Below are 19113 nucleotides of genomic sequence, written 5' to 3'. Positions count from 1 at the left end.
TTAAAAAATATTGCCATTGATTTTTGCAGCACCTCTCAAAAAGCACAGCCTGTAAATTACCTTCATCCAGAGAAAGCCAGAGGCAACTGGACAAAGAAAACCTTAGAGAGGGGCAAGCTTTCTGTCCGAGATTCCCAAGAAAGGGAAGGTGAACATGAAGAAGCAGCAGCCTCCTGCCCAGCTGTGGAGGCCAAGAGCACGGGTGGTTCAGCAAAGTAGGGAGAAGACATACTGCATCCTCATGTACTAAGGATGATGGTCTTAAATGGTAAGGAAGGGAGGATGGATAGACTTTGCTGTCCCTTCCACCACACCCTTGTATCCTCCTGAGCCCATCCTTGGGTGGGAGTAAGCCCTGAACCTGCATCTTCCCAGGCTCTCGGGGGCACCAAAGGGAATTAACAACCTTCCCCGGGAGACTGCTGGGGTCTGAGGGGCTGGCCGGTGACTTGTCACACAGCCATGCCCCTGGGACCACCTGCTGGGGCACCAGGTCTCTTGGCAGAGTCCCATGGCCACAGGCACCACATCAGCCCCGCGGGAGCTGGGAACAAGTGTTGGTCATGCGCGGGGACCTCCTGCTGGTGGCCACATGGCACTGATGGGAAGCAGGCAGACACGGTTCCTGTTTATGGCTTGCACAGAGGCACCGACGCGGGGTCCAGCATGGCTCCATGGCCATGTGTCCCAGTAGCACCAGCTCCCCCACCCCCGGTCCCCAGTGCGGGGGACACACAAGCAGCCAGAACCCCCTACGCCTCCCTCAGGCTCCCCTGGGGCTGGGGTACTTCTGCCTCTTCCCTGGGGGACAAGTGTGCTGGGGATGCCCGCTGCCAAGTGCAACCTGCGTGGAACAGCATCGCCTGCCAGAAGGCTGGTGAGGGCGAGATGCCGGACACTGCCCAGGCCAGATCCTGCTCAGCCCACCAGGAGCAGTGCATCCTGGGGAAGGTCCCTGCTCCTTGACGTTCCCCTGTGTGCCCAGGCGAAGCAGGGGTCCAGCCCGTGCCCCTCTTGGCTGCCCCAGCTAAGGCAGAGGAGGGAAGGGGAGCTGACGGCGGCACAGGGAGGAGAGGTCCTGGGCTGCTCAGGTGTGATGGAGTGCAGGTATCCCAGCACAGCCTCACAGCAGTCACGCTGCTTTCCTGAGCACGAGCATTTCCTCCTGCTGTACAGCCAGAGATCGAAAAATAACCAGGCTTTCGAGCTCTTTGCCTTAGTGCCTTCCCCCCTCCAGAGGATAATAAGCTGCTTTTAATATTTGACATGTTTATTAACAGATGCAGTTGTGACAGCTGATGACTTCATATGCCAGTTACCACTGAAATGTTAGTAATAACTTGGAATTAACTGTCATAAATAAAAAAGACTACAAAGACAACTAGATGGTGTGTCACTCTGCAGTAATTTACTGAGACCCCGTTGGCTCTGGATGCAACGCTGGAAGGTCCTTTGTGGAGCTCCAGTCCGGGTTTTGCAACAGTCACAATATTTTGGCTGGATATTGTCTTAGGAGGTGGAACTAGTGGGGTGGAATTCCCTCATGCAGGAGTTTGCACTAGATGCCTTTACAAAGCTGGATACTCTGGTAATAATAATAATAAAAAACCCCTACCCGGTGGATGGGGATGGAGTCTACGGCATTGAGACCAGGATTTATTAATGTGCAAATTGCTCTGATATGATCACATACTTTCTGCTTTGCATACGCAGGGAGCAGCGTGGGCTGATGGAGTATGAACTAGCCTGGGCGATCTTTACGAGCTGAAATCCTGCACATCACAGAAGGGTTTGTTTCTCTGCGCAAAACCTGGGAAGCTGTTAGAAACCTGCTTTAAAAAACAAGTGAACAAAATCCCCAGACCCAAACGCACCAGACTGCTCCATGAACTCGCCATGAATATATTTTTCATTTTTTTTGACAGAAACGTGCATGTAACTTTCTCTGGAGGAACCGAGGATTTTTCTAGTTGGTCTTGTAGTCTTTTAAAACTGAGAAACCAGTAGAGTCTTTTCAGCAGTGATGAGGGAGTGACAAGTCAGAGGTAAGGGTTTCAGAATGCATGTTTGTTTAGATGAAGCTTTTGCAATGTGGGCTGCTAATGAGGAACGCAAGCCTTGTCAGCATCCGACTTGCGGGTTTGCCTTGTGCAATGTGGATAATGAGTTCAGACAATGAAAGCTGTGAGAAATCACAGCACGATCTGTTGGGATCCCCGTCTCCCCCACCCCCAAGGTGCATGGGGCTTTGCAGGGAAGCTGGGCTGCTGCGCGCTGTCCCCTGCCACTGTTTTACCTTGCCAGACCTGGGAAGGGGACACGGAGAGCTAGTCGCAACATCGATCTGTTCGCTGGAGCTTGTTGCTGATACTGGACCAGCCCCAGGGTCCCGCTGGCCCCAGCACAGACGCTGAGTGCCGCACAGTGGGCTGCAGTGCCCTGCCTGCTTTCCCACTGACTTCCAGAGCCGGGAGCGTGCCCGAGCTGAGCAATGAGGGGACAAGGTAGTTAAGCGGTTGCTGTCTCAATATTGTCCTGGCTGCACCTAACTCAGCCTCCTGCAGAGGACGGCACCCATGGGGGCATGGCAGGCACCTGGAGAGTGCGGGGTAAGTACGTACTCCCTGGGTTTTCGGACGGAGGATCAGTGGGGAAATGGTTAACAGCGATCATGGCAATAATTAGACGTCCGTGTTAACACCCCATGCTGATGTGCAGGGGAAGTGCTGCTGGATCTCGGCGCTGGGCTGCTGAGCCTGTGGGTTAGCGAGGGCTCGGGGCTCGCTGCAGCGTGTTCCCGCAGCCAGGCAGGGACACGGCTCCCCAGCGAGGGCTCGAGTCCAGGTGATATTTCAGCCTCCGTCCTCCTGGTCCTCTGTGCCGACTGAGCCAGGGTGCTGCGAGACGCGGGTGCAGGCGACTGGGGAATGGTCACCCCTGGGCTGCTGGGGTTTCTTGTAGGCTCAGGTGCGTGAATTCCCTTGAACAGCCCCAGAGGCAGACGAGGGGGTGTTCAGGTGATGCGGTTTGGGTTTGAAGGGGTGTCTTACAGTAAAAGGCATTAAAATAGGGTAGTACCAGCAGAAGCAAATGTTGCAGGGCATGGCAGGCATGGAGCCTGCGTGGGTCGGGGGGTACCAGTGCAAAAAATCCTGTTACCTGAAGGTCCGTGAACTTGGGGCAGGGCTTACAGTGCTGTTTGTGGTGGCCAGGTTTATGCTGAGATCCTGCGGGGACCCAGCACTTGCAGCGAAACATCTGCCCAAAGTGTTCTCCAGTTTGAAGGATTTTGGCTGAAGCCTGCCCGTGACCCTGCAGCAGGTGAGCTCCTGACTGCCCGATCACCTCATCCCCGCTGCGGGGCCGGGGCCGCGGAGGCTGGGTGGGAGGATGGCAGCAGCACCGCAGGCCTGGGAATGCCGGCGCTGCGACATGCCTGGAAACCACCCTGGAAAAAAGGCTCATTTCAGCTGGATCAGCTCCCCAGCCCTGGCGTGGCTGCTGCGAGAGCAGCAGCACCACCCTGAGGGACATGGCGGGGAGCGAGCCGGGGTTCAGGGGCACCCGCTCTGGGGCCAAAGGGGCACAGATATGACCCCCTGAGCACAGCCGAAATAAGCCGGCCATGCCAGCCCGTGCAGGCAGTGGCAGAGCAGAGCATAAACGCCATGTTTCCATCTCAAGATAGTCTTGAGCTGGCAGAGCAGCTCTCTGCCCATGCTACGGGGCTGTGGGACTGCGGTGAACGCCAGATCTGGGGGGCAGGTCAGCCTCCCCCAGCCCGCGGGGATAGCACCGGGGTAGGAAAGCAGGGACCTCGCAGCCGACAGAGGCAGGGACTGGCTGGAAAAGTCACCTTCCCCAGTGCTGTGTGAGAGGGACATGTCATCTCCCCTGAGGACAGAAGTGCCCGTCTTTGCCTGAGACCTTGGCAAACACAGAGACAGCTTTCCAGCCGTACCCATCAACAACCCGCCTCCAAGGATAATCCTCTGGGATTGCAGCTTCCCCACACACTCGTGCGCAGCCGGGTGGTGTGGGCTGGCTGCACAATGTCCTTTGTCGCAAACCGCCCAGGCGATGCCAGGCTCTGCAGAGCTCAGAGCTGGGTTTCCCGGTCCCAGCAGTGCAGGTTGCTGTCACCCCTCAGAAAGGCAGAGCTCACAAGTGGTTGTGGCAGGTCTGGAGAGAGCTCAGGCTGCCCGGCCTGCTCCCTCCCACCAACCGAACGCGCTGTCCTGCCCAGTGCCCAAAGCTGAGGCTGCTGATTATTTTTCCCAGTTGTGTTTTCTTCTGCTGCTGAAATCAGTGCTGCCTCTGGCTCTGCAGGGCTCAGGTTTCCCAGGCAGTGACATTTCGGTGGGAGAGCCAGTGCCCCGGGAATCCCTGCAGGAAGCTCACACTTGGCAGATGCTTCCTTTGCACATGGCCAAGCGGAACGCCCCAGGTGCTGTTTAGGGTCTTTGCCCCTGGGCTTTGTCTCTGCTTTTGCCTGAAGAAGCTGATTAGCACAGTAGCTTGTGACTCCCTGGGCTCCTGTAAGCCCTGGAAACTTGCTTTTAAAAAGCATGCATTTAGAGTCAGTTGTGGACGGTTGCTGTTCGGACACATTTACACTGAAATAAGAGGGGAACTGGGTATTGACCCGAACGGGTGCATACTGGTGTAGAACAAGAGCCTGAGCAGTACACCCTGGCTGTGCTTCCCATCTTGCATTAGACCCCCTGCTCCCCGCACGCTCAGGGTCTCTGGGAGCAGGGGCTATGTGCTAACACCGTGTGTGTCTGCTCTGCACCTCCCGGGGAATCTGCTGAGCGTATTGCTGCGCGGCAATAGGGCCTTTAGGGTTGTTGAGGACCCCTTTTGATGGAAAAGCGAGGTTTTCAGTGCCTTGCTCTGTGTTGCTCTGAGATGGACTGTTTTGCAACTCCTGGTCTGAAATGTGCTTTGGTTGCTGCTGTTCTGGTGCATTTTGTCCCTGGCTGGCACTCAGTAAGTGAGTTATTGAACTGTAGGAAGGCTTAAACCTGCAGGAAGTTGTACCTAATAGAAACAGGTTTGATTTTTTCAGTGACTGCATCTAAATCCCTGGGCAGCTTCCTGGTCTGCAGCACCGGAGCTGTGCCTGCCGGGACGACTCCAGTGCATTTTCGGATGCTGCTCTGTTTTTGTGGGAGAAATAGCACACACCGAGCCTGCAGCCTGCTGCAGGGCTTCGCTGCTTCCTTCTCCTCCAGACCAACGTGCCGTCTCTCTGCGCCAGTTAGACGGTAATGGAAATCCCCCAGTAAAATATTTCCTGATGTTTTACAATGCTGAAGCACAAGCGCTCCCGGAGAGAGGCCTGTGGCACTATTAATCGCAGCATTACTTGGAGCAGCTACTGTGCCGGGCACGGCACAAGGCGGGCGAGGAGCTGGCACCGAGTGGAGCAGGGGGCTGGAGCTGGTGGGGAGGCTGGGGTGCTGCTGCAGCAGAGCCCGAAGAGACTCCCGGCCACCAGGCTAGGGCAGAGGGGTGGCCATGGGCAGGAGCCTCTCCTCGGCGTATTCCCCATCAGCGGGTCACAGCACGGCTCCGCAGATCCGGGGAATGCAGTGCAGAAGCTGGTGGAAGGAGTCAGACCTCAACAATGCTGTGGAGAACTCTGCTGCCAGATTGGTTTTTATTATTTTATTTTTTCAGTGAAGTTTATGGGTTAGGGATTTTGCAGAACTTGGCACTGGGATATAATATCAAATGAAGACCTTCTGGTTCGGAAATTTGACTTAATGCAGCCTTCTTTTATTGCTTCGGGGATTAAGCAGAACAAAGTGGCTCTGCATGTGCATGTGCAGAGATGTTTGCCGGCTGGAGGCGCGTGAGACACCCTGTGGCAGTCGCGATGACCGAGCCGTGTGTGCATGGGACCTTCTTCCGTGGAGGGTTTCACAGCGCTGCTCGTGCAGCGTTAGCACTATCTCTGCCTTGCTGACAGGGGAACACCTCTCGGAAAGACAGCGGGGCAGAGAGACTTTCCCAAAGAGCTGCCCGCCAAGGTCAGCTCTGGTGACAGTCTCTTCCTGTGCCTGGATGGAGGCTCCCGCTCCATGCGCCTGCCGGCACTCGCCTCCCAGGGCTGGTTCCTGACACCCGCATCTCCTGGCAGGCACCGGGGGAGCGAGGGAAGATGTGCGCTTTGGAGCGCGCTGGCTCTGCTCCCTCGACGGGCTGGGGAGCCGCACAGCCACACCTGGGACTGCGAGCTTCAGATGTCTTGGGGAAACTTTGCTTGCCGGAGACTTTTGCCAAGGGAGGGCAAGGCATGCAGCGAGATAAATGCGTGTGTGGGCTTCTGCTTGTTTGAAAGATGCCTCCTCTCCTGCTGGCTCTATCCCATCTCTTGAGGTTCAGACGTGCTGCAAGAGCAGCTCGCTGCTTCCCGGGACAGGGCCAGGCTGGGTGCAGGGGCTCACGGTGGCAGCAGTGCCTGCCGAGTTAGGGTGCAGGGTGCCATGCCGGCATCGCCACATCCTACTGCTGCTTGACACTGGCCCGAGGGCTTTGGTGGGTGCCAGGGACCTGTACTACGCCTGGACAGGACAGCTGGTCCTGATGCCAGTCTGAAGGAGCATGTCTCCTCCTGTCCCTGCATAGTCTCCTTTATCTCCCCTCCCGTACCCGATGGGATTTGTCCTGCTCTGAGCCCTGCTCAGACATTGGGCAGCAGCTCATCGTGCCGGGAGAGAGGACCAGTGCATGCCCCACGGCCCCCATCCTTTCTCGCAGCCCTGCTCTTCTTAGCAACCCTCTCGCATTTCCTTCTCCTCTTCCTCCTCCTATCCGGGCACCACTATCATTATTTGATGGGCTTGTTGAAAGTTTACACAAAGGCAGGTTGGGGAATCTGCTGGCAGCATGGAGCTGGCCCCTGCCATAAAGAGCCTCCCCGGGGCCAGGCTCTGCCTGCCCTGGGGCTGGGGAGGGCGCGGGGCGATGTGTCCTGGGTGCCGTCTCCCACCCCTGAGCCTGCCGGGCGCAGGGCTGGGACCAAACAAAATCAGGTGAACCCCTGCAAAACCGCGACTCTTCATGCAGGCAAAGGCACTTCTGAAAACCCTTCTCCTTGCATATTTGCACCCCCTGAACAGACTGCCGAGGTGGAACTCAGATTCTCTATCCAGCTCCAGGACCTGGAAACCCAAATTTCCCTGCGCTCATAGCTGATGTCCAGCCGGCTGTTGGCAGCTGACCTGGCAGTTCCCGGGGGTTCATTACTGAAGCTGCTGTAATCAGACTTTGTCCTGCCTCCAGCCCTCGCACAAGCATCTGGTCCTTCTCTCCCAGACTCAGTAAACCTTTGGAGAGCCCGTTTACATTACGGATAGCCTGATACATTCAGCAAGAGGCAATATATCAGCAATTTAGTTATTGTGGATTAGGTCTCGAATATCCCAGGGATATAATCTTGGTCTTTCTCACCTTGTGTGTAGGAGGACTAATGGTAAATTATCTGGATGGTTTACATTTTCTGGTTTGTATTGGAGCTCCCAACGACCAATTTATCCTGATTGAATTGCAAACAAGGCTTACTGTCATCTCAAACGCAGGGGCCAGGTCTCGCCATAAATGAATTCAGAGCAATTCAGGTTACCCCAAATTCTTTCTGTCGATGGGATAATGGCATAAATCCTGCTAATGTTTACACTGGAAATTGTTTGCAGCAACCTGAGCTTGACTGATGGCTGCAACAGCAGAAAGAATCATAATTTGTGTCCTGAGCTGAGGGTGGGAAGAGCTGAAGCCTGGCCCTCATGCTGCAGCCTCTGCCGGTGGGCACGCCGCAGACTCTGTGCTTGCGGGGAGGTTTTGAAACACTGGGGTTATGCTAGTGACCTGCCTTGGCACTGCCTTTTCAGCATCCGCGATGCCAGTAGCTTTTCTGTTCTGAGTGAGCAGCTGTGGCCAGAGGACCAGGCTCACTTTGGGCTAGAAAGCAAGGAAACAAGGAGGAAAAAGTGTATGCTTGTCTGGTTTGTGCTTGTGGCCTCAAGGTTTCCCATGGCACTTCCCTGCCCTTGCGCTGAACAAGCTCTGAGAGATGGGGTATGTGGCGGCGGCATAAGCTTCACGCTGGCTCTTGGCACGCTGGGGCTGTATTTGCTCCCTAAGAATATCCCTGCACCGAGGGGACTTTGCCTAAACTGTGAGTGTTGTTGTGTAAACACTGCAGGACGCGGGGCAGGTTCAGCATGTACTTCCTGCGAACGCGCTTCACCTGCAAACCCACCGTAATTAAAAACAAGGAGCAGGCAGAGCGGGGCAGCGGCACCATGCTCCCTCCAGCGCAGCTGGCGCTCAGCACTAATTTGGGGGGAGTTTGGACCCTGTTGTACTGATGCTGCCCTGCTCACATCAGCCAGTGTCCCTGGGGTCCTCTGGCCGTGCTGTGCCGTGCCGTGCTGTGCCGTGCCGTGCTGTGCCGTGTGTTGCCATACTGTGCCATGTCGTCTGTCCGGAGGGTCCCTCCTCACCTCCGCGCCAGGGAACCCCACGTAATGCCCAGGTCCCTGCACATGAGCACGGTTGGAGGGTGGCTGCGGGGCCAGGGTGGGATCCCCTCTCCACACAGCTCTCCACTCTGGTAAACACTCCCAGCTTAAGCACTTGACAGTGTTTATAAAGCAGCTTGCAGCAAACAGACTTGGAAGTGCAGAACAAGTTGGTGTTTACACAAGCGACTAATTATTTATTTGAAAATCCCGTGGATGAGCTGTGGGCTGTAACGACAAGCACATGGGGAGCGCTGTGCTCCTGCCCCAGCAGCGCTCGGCAGAGTCGCAGCAGGGACACGGTGAAAAGTTCAAAGCCGTCGGGGCAGGAGGACGACGGCAGCGCTCCGCAGCACCCGATGACCTCTGGGCTCCACTGGCACACGTGGGCCAAAGCTGCCGTGAGGTCCCCGCTTCGGGACACCTCTCAGCATTGAGGCATGTGCTGCCACCAGGCCCGGCAGTACCTGGGTCACGTCTCCCTGCAGCGGCTGACTCAAGGTGCTGCCAGACTGCTGCCACTGCTGTGGGCAGCCCTCTCCCTTCAGCTACTTTGCTGCCGTAGCCATAACCACTCTACAGCTGGGCTGGGGCAGGGGAGCCCCTCGGCAAGTCCCCCACCCCGCGGGGGGCATGGGAGGGGGCCGGCAGCCTGGGGTCCGTGTCCGTCCCACGGGCAGCACATGGATTGTGGCCGGGCTTTGTTCCAGCACCATTGCCATTGGCCATTTGGGGCATCGGTGATTGCGCAGTTATTATAAAGGGATTAAAACCATTTTCTGTTTCATTTGACCTCACAGAGTGAGTGTTGTCACCTTTATTCCCACACAATGGCAGCCGTTGGCTGGGCTTTGCTCTGCCAGCTGCAGAGAGAAGAGCATGGCCCTGCCTGTCAGTGCCAGAGCTCTCGCTGCAGCCCGGAGGTCGCCAGTCCTGCACACCAGCCACAGGGCACATGGAAAACCACCGCCTGGGTCTTTTCCTGAGGGAGCAGCACATGGCTCAGCAGCAGCCCTGCCTGCGTTGCCTCTCCCCAGGAGCTGGGCAGTGCGGCTGGCAGGACCACGGGCTCGGCTGCACCAGGGCAAGGACAGGGCACGTGGTGGCTCCCGGGCTGTCTGTGCCCGGAGCCCTGCGCGCTGGGCTGCCATCCGGCAATTTCCCACCTCATTGGATTTTATTTGCTCTCCAAGAAGTTTATGCAGAGCGATTGGTTTGCTGCCCAGCCTGTCCTCCCAGCATTGCCGTCTCGTGGCCCTGTCCTGGCATGCACTTTGGGCACTCACCGCCACCGCTGCTTGGCAAGGGCAGCGCGGCACTTACAGCCAGGCTTGCTGCCGAACGCCGGGCTTCCTCCATTGGCAGGGCCATGCAGCTCCTGCGCTCAGCTCTGCTCAGCACCGCCTCTGCCCTCGCAGGCAGCGCTGACCCTTCCCTGCCGCTCCGGGGGAATTGGGAGCTGGGAGGTTTGGAAATTCCCTCTGAGCGAAAACGCGGCGCTTTGGGCAGCTCCTGGGACGATCCCGCCCCGTCCCCAGACAGCCCCGTCTCCAGCTTGGGACTGCAGGCTCGCTTTCGGCTCGGCTCGACTACCAGCCCCAGAGGTGCCCACTTGATGGGAAACATCTTGTGCGCTTGGCAGTCCACAGAGGCCATCTGCTACTCGAGGAGGGGCGGCCGAGGGGGACTGGCACTATTTTAAACAAGTTACAGCTATAACTGTATGCAGCATCGGCAGATGGCATAGCTGTGTTAGGCGTTTCTACGTGTGCTAACTGTTATTAAGCAACAGAGTCACTGGTGGATGAGGTTGGAGGGCGATTCGCTGTCTGCCTGCACCCCCTGTGCGCCGCTCCCCCAGTTTGCCTTGTGGCTTCTGTGCTCGGCCACCGCAGCACCCAGCCCAGCCGTTACAGCGGCGATGTCGACCGGCGACTTAATCTGTTCTCCTCTTCCTTTGCAGTTCCTGTGAGTGCGCTTGGAAACTGCAAGCAGCTAACGCTCACTGCCAGAGCCCCCAGATGGGACTAGAGCCAAGCTCCTGCGCTCCTTACGGGGATGAAGGTAGAGCCATGTTACCTGCTACCTAAGCTCGCTGTTGCTGATGTAGTTTGTGGATATGGTCCCGTACCAGGCTTCGTGCACAGACTCTCAGCTCTGATCCTGCCTGAGACGTTTTAGCAGCAGCAGAGAGATCCCCAGCTGTGGAGCGGGATCCTCCGACCACCCTGCGACGGAGGGGCTGCAGCGCTGGAGAGTTACTATGCAGCTTGGACTGTTTGTGGTGGTGGTTTTTCTAAGCTCGATGGATCTAACAGGCAGCAGCAAAGTGGTGAAGGGCAAGAGGCAAAGACGAAGTATGTATGAAACGCTTTTCTTCTCTACTTCTTCTTGTGATGCTGTACAGTTCATGCAGATGGTGAATGTGTTTACCAACACAGAGAGCTGGGCAGAGCCTTGAGGTGCCCCGCGAGCCCTCGGAGCTCCCCAAGTCCCACTCCTGTAGAGGTGTGCGTTACCCTGTCCCGCTGGACCTGCTGCAGCCCTGAGCCGCAGGCAAGTGCCCCGGTATCCGCAGGCAGTGCCGGGCAGGGACAGGGAGGAGCAGCCCTGCAGGCTCCGGGTCCGGGCAGGGACCGGCCAGCACTGCTCCCCGGGAGCTGCGGCACTCGGGTGAGCTGGTGCCCACAGCAGTGCTCGCGGCCAGAGTAGTTTGCTCTGCGGATAAGGATGGGGTCGGCTTCCCCCCTTCCGGCAGTGCCGGGGCTGCTGCAGCCCCTGATGGTCTTTGTCCCTGCAGGCACAGAGCAGGCAGGCAGGCAGCAGTGCATCCCACTGAGGCTGGCTCCCCCACAAGTGTCATGCGCCTTCCCGGGAGAAGTGAGTAGTAGAGGGAAGGGAGTGTGTGAGCAGGAGCTGCGCATCACTTCCCACCTGCCTGCCCAGAGCTGCCCTGCTGGCAGGCTCCCGTCCTGCACCGTCCTTTCCCCCGCGGCCACCCTGTCCCACCTGGACCCCCCATCAGGCTCTGCCCCAGGCAGCGTCCATGCACGGGTGCCCGCTCAGCTGCTGCAGGGGTGTCAGGACGTGGGGCGGCTTGGCTGCTGTGGGACCCCCGGTGCTGGGGGAGTGCGGGTTTTAATTATCCCTCCAGCCCAGGCAGTCCTTGGCCAGTCCCAGCTCAGGGCTCACACAGGGCATCCAGGCTGAATCGGCACAATGGGTTTGCCCTCGTTTATGTAAGCTAGTTTGAGAACTGTTTTACATTAAAACTGTTTTAAATTAAATTGTATAAAAATTATTTTATATTAAAACTGGGACTGCTGAGCCCTGTGAGAACAGGGAAGACTTGATGTCATAGCTAATGTTATAAAGTGCAGTTTCCAGCGAGGGCCCAGTTCATACCTTTGCCGTAGAGGCAGACCTTGGCACCGCGGCCCGGCACTGCAGGAGGGATGGGGTCGGATCCCCTGGGGGTCCCTGCGTACAAGGGGCCAGGGCCCAAAATGCCGAGGGTAGGTCCCGGTCCAGACCCAGCAAACCCTCCTGGCAGCCGGGCACTGAGGGTCCACGGGGATGGGGACCCCTGTCTGCTTTCTGTTTCATTTCCCCAGGCGTTGGCAGCCTCTGTGCCCACAGACCCAGCGATGGGGCTGGGACAGGCAGCAGGGGAGCTGCTGGGGTCTCAGGTCACTGTGGGGGGAGAGGAAAGTTTTCTTACCTCTCAGTCTGGCATGCGAACACTGCGGTGCTCCGCACTTGCTTTTGAAGTGTAGTAAACACAATATTTAAAAGAATACATTTTTTTAATACACAGCTTTTCTATAAACAAGGACACTGCTTGCATAATAAACTAATAAAAATAACCTGCATTCTAGCCTGCAAAGAATGCTATTGGTTTCAAAACAAGCAGCATTTTATATGATAATTAAAAGCAGAAAACTCTCAAGACATGGGACTGAGTATTTTTCTTGGACTGAATTTAGGAGCTGAGAACACATCTCTATTTTGGGGGCAGTGAAATCTCCTGCACTGCCAGATAAAGTTAACGTGAGCAGGGTCAGAGCGAGATGTAGCTTGGGACACAGCCTGGCCTGAAGTGCAGCGCAGAATTAGTCAGACGGTTTTGCTCCGGCACCGTGTGGCTCTGGTCCCCGCTCGTCCTGCAGCGTGCCCGTGGCTCGGCGGGGCAGCACCGCCAGCTCCAAGAGGGGACATGGCAGGGAGTCGCTGGCCCACCCGGGCACGTGTCCCTCGTGGGTGTCTGCCCAGCGCGGGCGGCAGAGCTGATGGTCAGGGCTGGGAGGCAGGGGGCTAGTGGGTGGCAGCGCTGGGACTCTGTAGAGTTGGTGGCTGCTTCTGGGTCCTGCTCCTCACTGCTGCCGCTGTCACGACCCTCATGCCTGTGCTCAGTGCGGTGTTGGTGCCTGTGGGCATCGGGCACAGGGCTACGATGCCCAGCTGGAGCGGTGCCGGGGGCTGCAGTGAGCGCGTTGGTGCAGCAGGACCCCAGCCCTCGGGCTGCCCCAGTCCCTGCCCTTCCCGCCGGTGGTGCCAGTGCTTTGGGTCCGCAGCCGGTCGTGCAGAGCCTGGCCACATGGGCGGACACTAACCGCTGCCTCTCTCTTGCTCTTCCAGTTAGCACCGAGCTGAGTCAGGGCTGTGCCAGGGGCTGCGACCTGTGCTCCGAGTTCAATGGGTGCCTGAGATGTTCCCCCAAACTCTTTATCCTTCTGGAGAGGAATGATATCCGGCAAATTGGGATTTGCCTACCATCTTGTCCACTGGGATACTTTGGCCTTCGCAATACAGACATGAACAAGTGCATCAGTGAGTACAGGGGTGGGAGGGAACTTCCTTGTGAGGGTGGTGAGCCCCTGGCCCACGTTGCCCAGAGAAGCTGTGGCTGCCCCGTCCCTGGAGGGGTTCAAGGCCAGGTTGGACGGGGCTTAGAGCCACCTGGGCTGGTGGGAGGTGTCCCTGCCCAGGGCAGGGGGTGGATTGAGGTGATCTTTAAGGTCCCTTCCAATGCAAACCATTCTGTGATTCTGTGATCCCTGAGTCTTCTGCTCACATCAGACTACATGACGACTTTGTGGTTTTTTTCCCCAGAATGCAAAATTGAGAACTGTGAGTCCTGTTTCAGTCGAAACTTTTGCACAAAATGTAAGGAAGGTTTGTATTTGCACAAAGGGAGATGTTACGTCACATGCCCCGAAGGCTACTCTGCTGCCAACGGCACCATGGAGTGCAGCAGTCCTGGTAAGCGACGCTTGGGCACCTTTCACTGAGCTTTTTGTGTGTCTGTCGGGTCCAGTTGCACGTATTGCTACAGTTTGGTTTAGATGATAAAATGAACCCCTGAGAGACGATGGCTCATCTTACCCATGTTGAGTGGGTGACGGTAGAGGCCAAATCCAGCCCTTCAGAGGGCAGAGTCCTCTGGACACCAGCCTAGACGGGGAGCAGCACCCCAGCGCTGCTGCCGTGTTTTTGTGAAGTGTGACTCAGAGTGTGCGTGGTATGGCAAGGAAGGGGGTGCCTTGAAAACTTAGGAAGCTGCTGGGGAAAACACATGTACCCTTCAAGCCTGAAGTGGGGGAGAGGTGCAATGGAGTGCGAGGGCCCTGGGAATCCCTGAGGCAGCAACGGAGAAACGAGAGTTACCGCTGTCCTCTCTCGTCATCTGGCAGCACAATGTGAAATGAGTGAGTGGGGCCCCTGGGGGCCCTGCTCCAAGAAGAGGAAGCTCTGTGGCTTCAAGAAGGGCAATGAAGACCGAACGCGGCGGATCCTGCAGGCTCCCTCCGGAGACGTGTCCCTGTGTCCTGCCACCACGGAGGTGCGGCGATGCACTGTGCAGAAGAACCAGTGCCCTGAAGGTGAGCAGATGTGGGATATCTCGCCATCCCTCCCCAGCACCCCTTATTTGTCAGGCACAAGTATTCAGCCAATTGTCCAGTATCATAAATGCGCTGCGCATCTCAGTACCCCTCTGCGGTCCAGGGAACAACGTGACGGCAGCTAGAAAGAGCCCTGGGTGGAACCAGCACAGACCCCGGGTGGGTGATGCTCAGCACGACTTGCTGTGTGTCCCTCGGCCTTTCAGATGTTTTAGCTTCTTCCCTGGCCAGAGAGCAGCAGGGCAGCTGAGCAGGCAAAGGCGCACGCCTGTGCGCTGCGGTGATGGGAGTTGTCTTCCCCTCTACCAGAATGCTTAGGTCTGGGTTTTTCCCAGGAATTAGAGTGTCTTTGGGATGAATGGTGGTTTGGTCATCCTCTTATGGGATGGACGAGGATTGCAGCTGGGTTGAGTGTTTTGAGGGAAACCGGTTCTGAGCAGTGAGTAACACCGCAGGGATTAAACCGCCGGGCAGGGGGAGGCAGACAGGGCCGATGTGTTCCTCTGCTGCACCCAGCAGCCTGCGTTAGCTAAGGGGCTTGGTATGCAGCCGCGGAGAAACGCAAGCGTTAACACTTCTGCTGGAGACCGACAATTACACAGCTAAATCCAGATTTGATCCTTCTTCCCTGTTTGTGTTTAGGCAACAGCTCGCAATGCCAAGCACGGCCTGGCAGATAGGGCGGCTCTGGGGCACCTTTGTGTGAGGAGGCTGCAGGCCCTTCGGGCCACTGCCGGCAGCAGCGGGCCACGGGCCAGCTCACTCTGCCGGGGAACCTCCTGATGCCCCTTTGCTTTTCTGCAGGGAAAAGGAAGAAGAAGGAGGAGCAAGGAAAGCAAGATAACGCGAATGGGAACAGAAATCGGAAAGACACCAAAGACGCTAAGTCTGGCACCAAGAAGAGGAAGAGCAAACAGAGAGGGGCCGCGGTCCCCGCGACGTCCGCCAGCCCTGCCCAGTAGCTGCCCCTTTACGTCACCTGATGGCAAGACTTCATTGCTGCTATGTATATGAAAGCTTTATTGAACCAGAGCACTGCTACACAACACGTACACATGTCCAGAAAGACAGACATATACTCCCAGACCGACCCACAGGCCCAACGAAACCACATACACAATACTTAAGGAGGCTGCACACCCCACCACCACCCAGGAGCGCAGGAGGACGCTGCCGAGGAGTGGGAGCGCGCTCGGAGGGAAGCCCACCTCGCCGGAGCTCCGCGGGGGACGCTGCAGGGAGGAGAGGTGGAGTAAGAGTCAGCCAAGGACCCGGACGAGAGACTTCACGACCAAAGGTCTCACCCTCGAGACCGGGCGTGTGGCCCCAGCGCAGCACGGCTGCAGCCCGTGGGACGAGAGGACGAGACTGGACCCGCATGGCAGCTCTCCCCGACCTGGGACCTGGACTCATGCAAAGGCCTCTCTCTCTTCCCCCCACCCTTTATTTTGTGTTTTAAGCTGTATGACTTTATCATTGCGAATACATGTTAAACGTTTGTGGTAAGAGGTCAGTGGTATCTGCCCTGAATCTGCTTCAAAGAGTTATTTCAAATTAAAAAACAAAAAAAAACCCAGAATGACAACCAGCTTCCCGAGTGTGTGGTTCATGCCTTGGCCCCTATGGAGGCTGATGTCCCACAGGACAGAGACTCACTTGTGGAAGGGAAACTCACCAAAGCTTTAAGAAAATCCCAGAAAATGTTGCCAGCTGCACTGCAGCCACAAGTCAGCCGTCCTGCGCTTGCAGGACCCCAGCTGTGCTCCGCGGAGCCCCCGAGGAATTTCCCACTGAAGGATCCAGTTAACATGCAGCAGATTGAGAAAATGAGAGGTTACAACAAACCACAGGTTGCCGAAACATTGTGACTCTGCTTGCACAGTCACAGCTGCGGGACTCCATCCCGGGCTGGGGACACGCTGCTCCATCTGCCCGGCCACCACCCAGGCGTGTCACAGGAGGGAAGGCAGGCGGGAGGGGGAAGGCACAGTTTGGGCACTGCAGAAGACAAGCAAACCATTATGTTTGGTAGAAACTACTGGTCTGCATGCCACCGACTGGAATTCCCTGGATTCAGCACAAGTGCTCCTGCTCTGCAAGAGCCAACACCTGGGCAGAGGAACTGGGACGAGGAACGTGCAGGACGGAGACCCACGCAGGGCACAGGCGAACGCTGCCTTCTCTGCAGCGAGAGCTCTACCCTCGGCAGCGTCATGGGTGGCATACTGCTCAGTTTTCCTTCTATTCTAACATGTTCTTCCTCGATATAAATATGTGCAGACATTTAATTCCTCTGGAGTTCAGCAAAAGCCCGGTGGTCCTGAGGGACGGAGCCAGGGGAGGTGCCGTGGCTCTCCGAGCTGTGCCTGGGGTGGATCAGTGACACGCTGCTGAAGCTCCCCCAGTAAGGTGATGGGCAGGGAAAAGCCCACCCCAAAGCTAAACCTGGCGAATACAGTCTCTGCTGCTCTTGCTTTTGTACCATTCACACCACCTGCGGTTTTGGAGGGCAGGTTTTGGAGCGAGCCAGTGTGCGGGGATGCCTGCGGGAGAGCCCCCGCTCGCCCCGATGGGTTGCCTGCCCGTGCCGCGCAGTCCCAGTCCTCTCCTGGGAAGAGCCGGCAGTTCGTGGCGCCGGCCGAGGACTCGGCCCTGGCAGCGGACACCTGAACTCTCCCCTCGCCCCGTGCGCTCTGCGGCTGGTTTGGCTCAGCGCAGGACGTGGGAGCTGCACAGTTGTTTCAGCTCCGGAGCTGTACCAAGCTCTCCGTGACTGCTCCGCTGGCAGCAAAACCTTTCAGCCCATCATCCACTTTGTGTTTAAGTAAACAAGAAGCCGTTATATCTTTTAAAGGGGATTCCATTTCAGCACAATGATAAACGACCAGCATACCAAGCAGAGAGAGAAAGAGGTTCTTAAAAGTCATCCTTTGAGTTGTTTATGGATCATGTTCAGACGATTCCTGAAAGCCTCCCAGCTGAAAGATCAGATCTCACTTTATTTTCTAGCCTGTGAGATAAGTATTTTGTTTGTGCCATGGCGTTGCATGTAAGCAGAACCATTTTTTCCCTTCCGCTTTTTAGCAGCAATAATCAGTAACCCTTTCACGAACCTCAGCTTGCGAATTCATAAACGACTCCTCCTTCCCTCCTGCTGCAGTATCTCAGTCCGGTTCTCAACAAGGATTAGAGAGAAGCCAGAGTGCATTAGTAAGGTTTTATTCACTCCGTTAACTGACTGGATTCCCTTCGGTCACTCATGGCAATATTAGCACAACTATTTCAAAACTCAACTGCATATAATAAATCAACACAACCTATTTTGTAGAACTTTCTAGAGGTTTTTTTTTAGAAAAACGGACAAACTTCTTTCTGTTGTAGCCTTCTCCCTTCTTTCTTCCCTTTTTATAGCAAAACGGGAAGAAAAATGGGGAGAAAGGCAAAGGAAAGTTTAAAATGCATATTAAGAAAATCCAAGATTTTTTCAGTATGGGTGATTTTAAAATTAAATGGTTTTAGAAAAATTAGGAGGAAAATATAAAAAAACAAATCAAATTTCTTTTCTTTTTTTCTAATCAGCTCGAGCATTGTGCTTATTCCCACTCCCAGAGAGCTGGTTCATTTATGACTTTAGAAACATTTTGCCTTTGACCCATGTGATCTGCGCACTGAGCTCCGCGGTCCAGGCCGGAGATTTCCTTAGACAGGGTGATGTCATCTCAACTCACATGCACACCAACGCTCTCTTTCCGCCCACCAAATGAAATCTGTTGTGGTGTTTTCTCCATGGCATCACTGTAAAATATGCTTCTTTAAACAAATAAATAAATAAATGGGTTTGCTGAACAAGCTTTCTTTGCTTTATTCACCAAAACTGGAGTCAAACCCCAACTGACCAGAAATGCCTGAAAGAGGGAGCCTCTCCCCAGTAACCTGCCACCCGCAACCGTCCAGAAGCCAAAGGCAGCCGTATGGAGGGTGGCATGGAAATGTTGCTGCTCCGGCTTCCGCACTATTTGCGTGCCGTGCTTTGACCCGACCTAGCTGCTGAACTGGAGAAGTAGTTGCTGGATGGACAGACAGACAGACAGGTCCTTTGTCAGAAACTCCGCTGCACAGAAAACACCGTCATTGTCACTGCGGAACAAACCGGTGTTTATTCACTGGACAGGCTTCTACCCAAAATCCGCAGTTTCTAGGCGGTTTGCTTAGCTTTTGGGCAATTCATCCCACGTAATGGGGAACAAAGGGCAAGGAGTAATATATTAACAGCCTACAGTCGTGGGTTTGGAACTGTTTAATTTCTATCTCATTTGCCGAGATTTAGGAGGTAAAGCAGACAAATTTCACCAAACACAGGTTGGTTGTATTATATTTTTATCCTCTCTGTGTAATATAAATCTGTATTTTTCATCAGCTACAGTCAAGTTAAATGTGTGCACACATACTCCTCAAATGGTAATTTACTGGCTTTTTACCCCCGTGGAGATGGAGGCAGTGTATACACTTTTTAGTTCATGTTTACGTTAAAATGATTTCTCACTCAGGAGAAATCTTAGCTTTGATTACAGGAAATAGAGTAGGGTAGTGAAACAGGTTATCCCTAATACTATTACTTGGATTACATCGTCTGAGGGGTCTTTTATAGATATTTACAGATTTTATTAAGTCAATAGTCT

The 19113-nt window shown here is 55.5% G+C and overlaps 1 protein-coding gene across 2 annotated transcripts; it reads left to right on the top strand.

Annotated features, from left to right (window-relative positions):
* Positions 1–1570: 1570 nt before the first annotated feature.
* RSPO1 (R-spondin 1) lies at positions 1571–18254 on the top strand. Of its 2 annotated transcripts, none has more exons than XM_063356163.1 (6): positions 1571–2045; positions 10495–10595; positions 13170–13361; positions 13644–13793; positions 14225–14413; positions 15239–18254. In XM_063356163.1, the coding sequence occupies exons 2-6, from the start codon at positions 10553–10555 to the stop codon at positions 15394–15396; spliced, it is 732 nt and encodes a 243-aa protein (XP_063212233.1). In that variant the 5' UTR covers positions 1571–2045; positions 10495–10552; the 3' UTR covers positions 15397–18254. The 2 variants fall into 2 exon arrangements, with proteins under 2 accessions (XP_063212233.1, XP_063212232.1); XM_063356162.1 differs by having other exon boundaries at positions 10495–10888.
* The last annotated feature ends 859 nt before the right edge of the window (positions 18255–19113 follow it).

This window comes from Chroicocephalus ridibundus, chromosome 19 (assembly GCF_963924245.1).
Source record: "Chroicocephalus ridibundus chromosome 19, bChrRid1.1, whole genome shotgun sequence".
NCBI classification, from domain to species: Eukaryota; Metazoa; Chordata; class Aves; order Charadriiformes; family Laridae; genus Chroicocephalus; species Chroicocephalus ridibundus.
Note: the sequence above shows the minus strand (reverse complement) of the source record. Positions and strands in the feature narration are given on the sequence as shown.

Coding starts and splice junctions, on each gene's coding strand:
- RSPO1 (XM_063356162.1), top strand. CDS start 10,795: ATGCAGCTTGGACTGTTTGTGGTGGTGGTTTTTCTAAGCTCGATGGAT. Junction 13,794..14,224: donor CATGGAGTGCAGCAGTCCTG/GTAAGCGACGCT, acceptor GTCATCTGGCAG/CACAATGTGAAATGAGTGAG. Junction 14,414..15,238: donor GAAGAACCAGTGCCCTGAAG/GTGAGCAGATGT, acceptor GCTTTTCTGCAG/GGAAAAGGAAGAAGAAGGAG.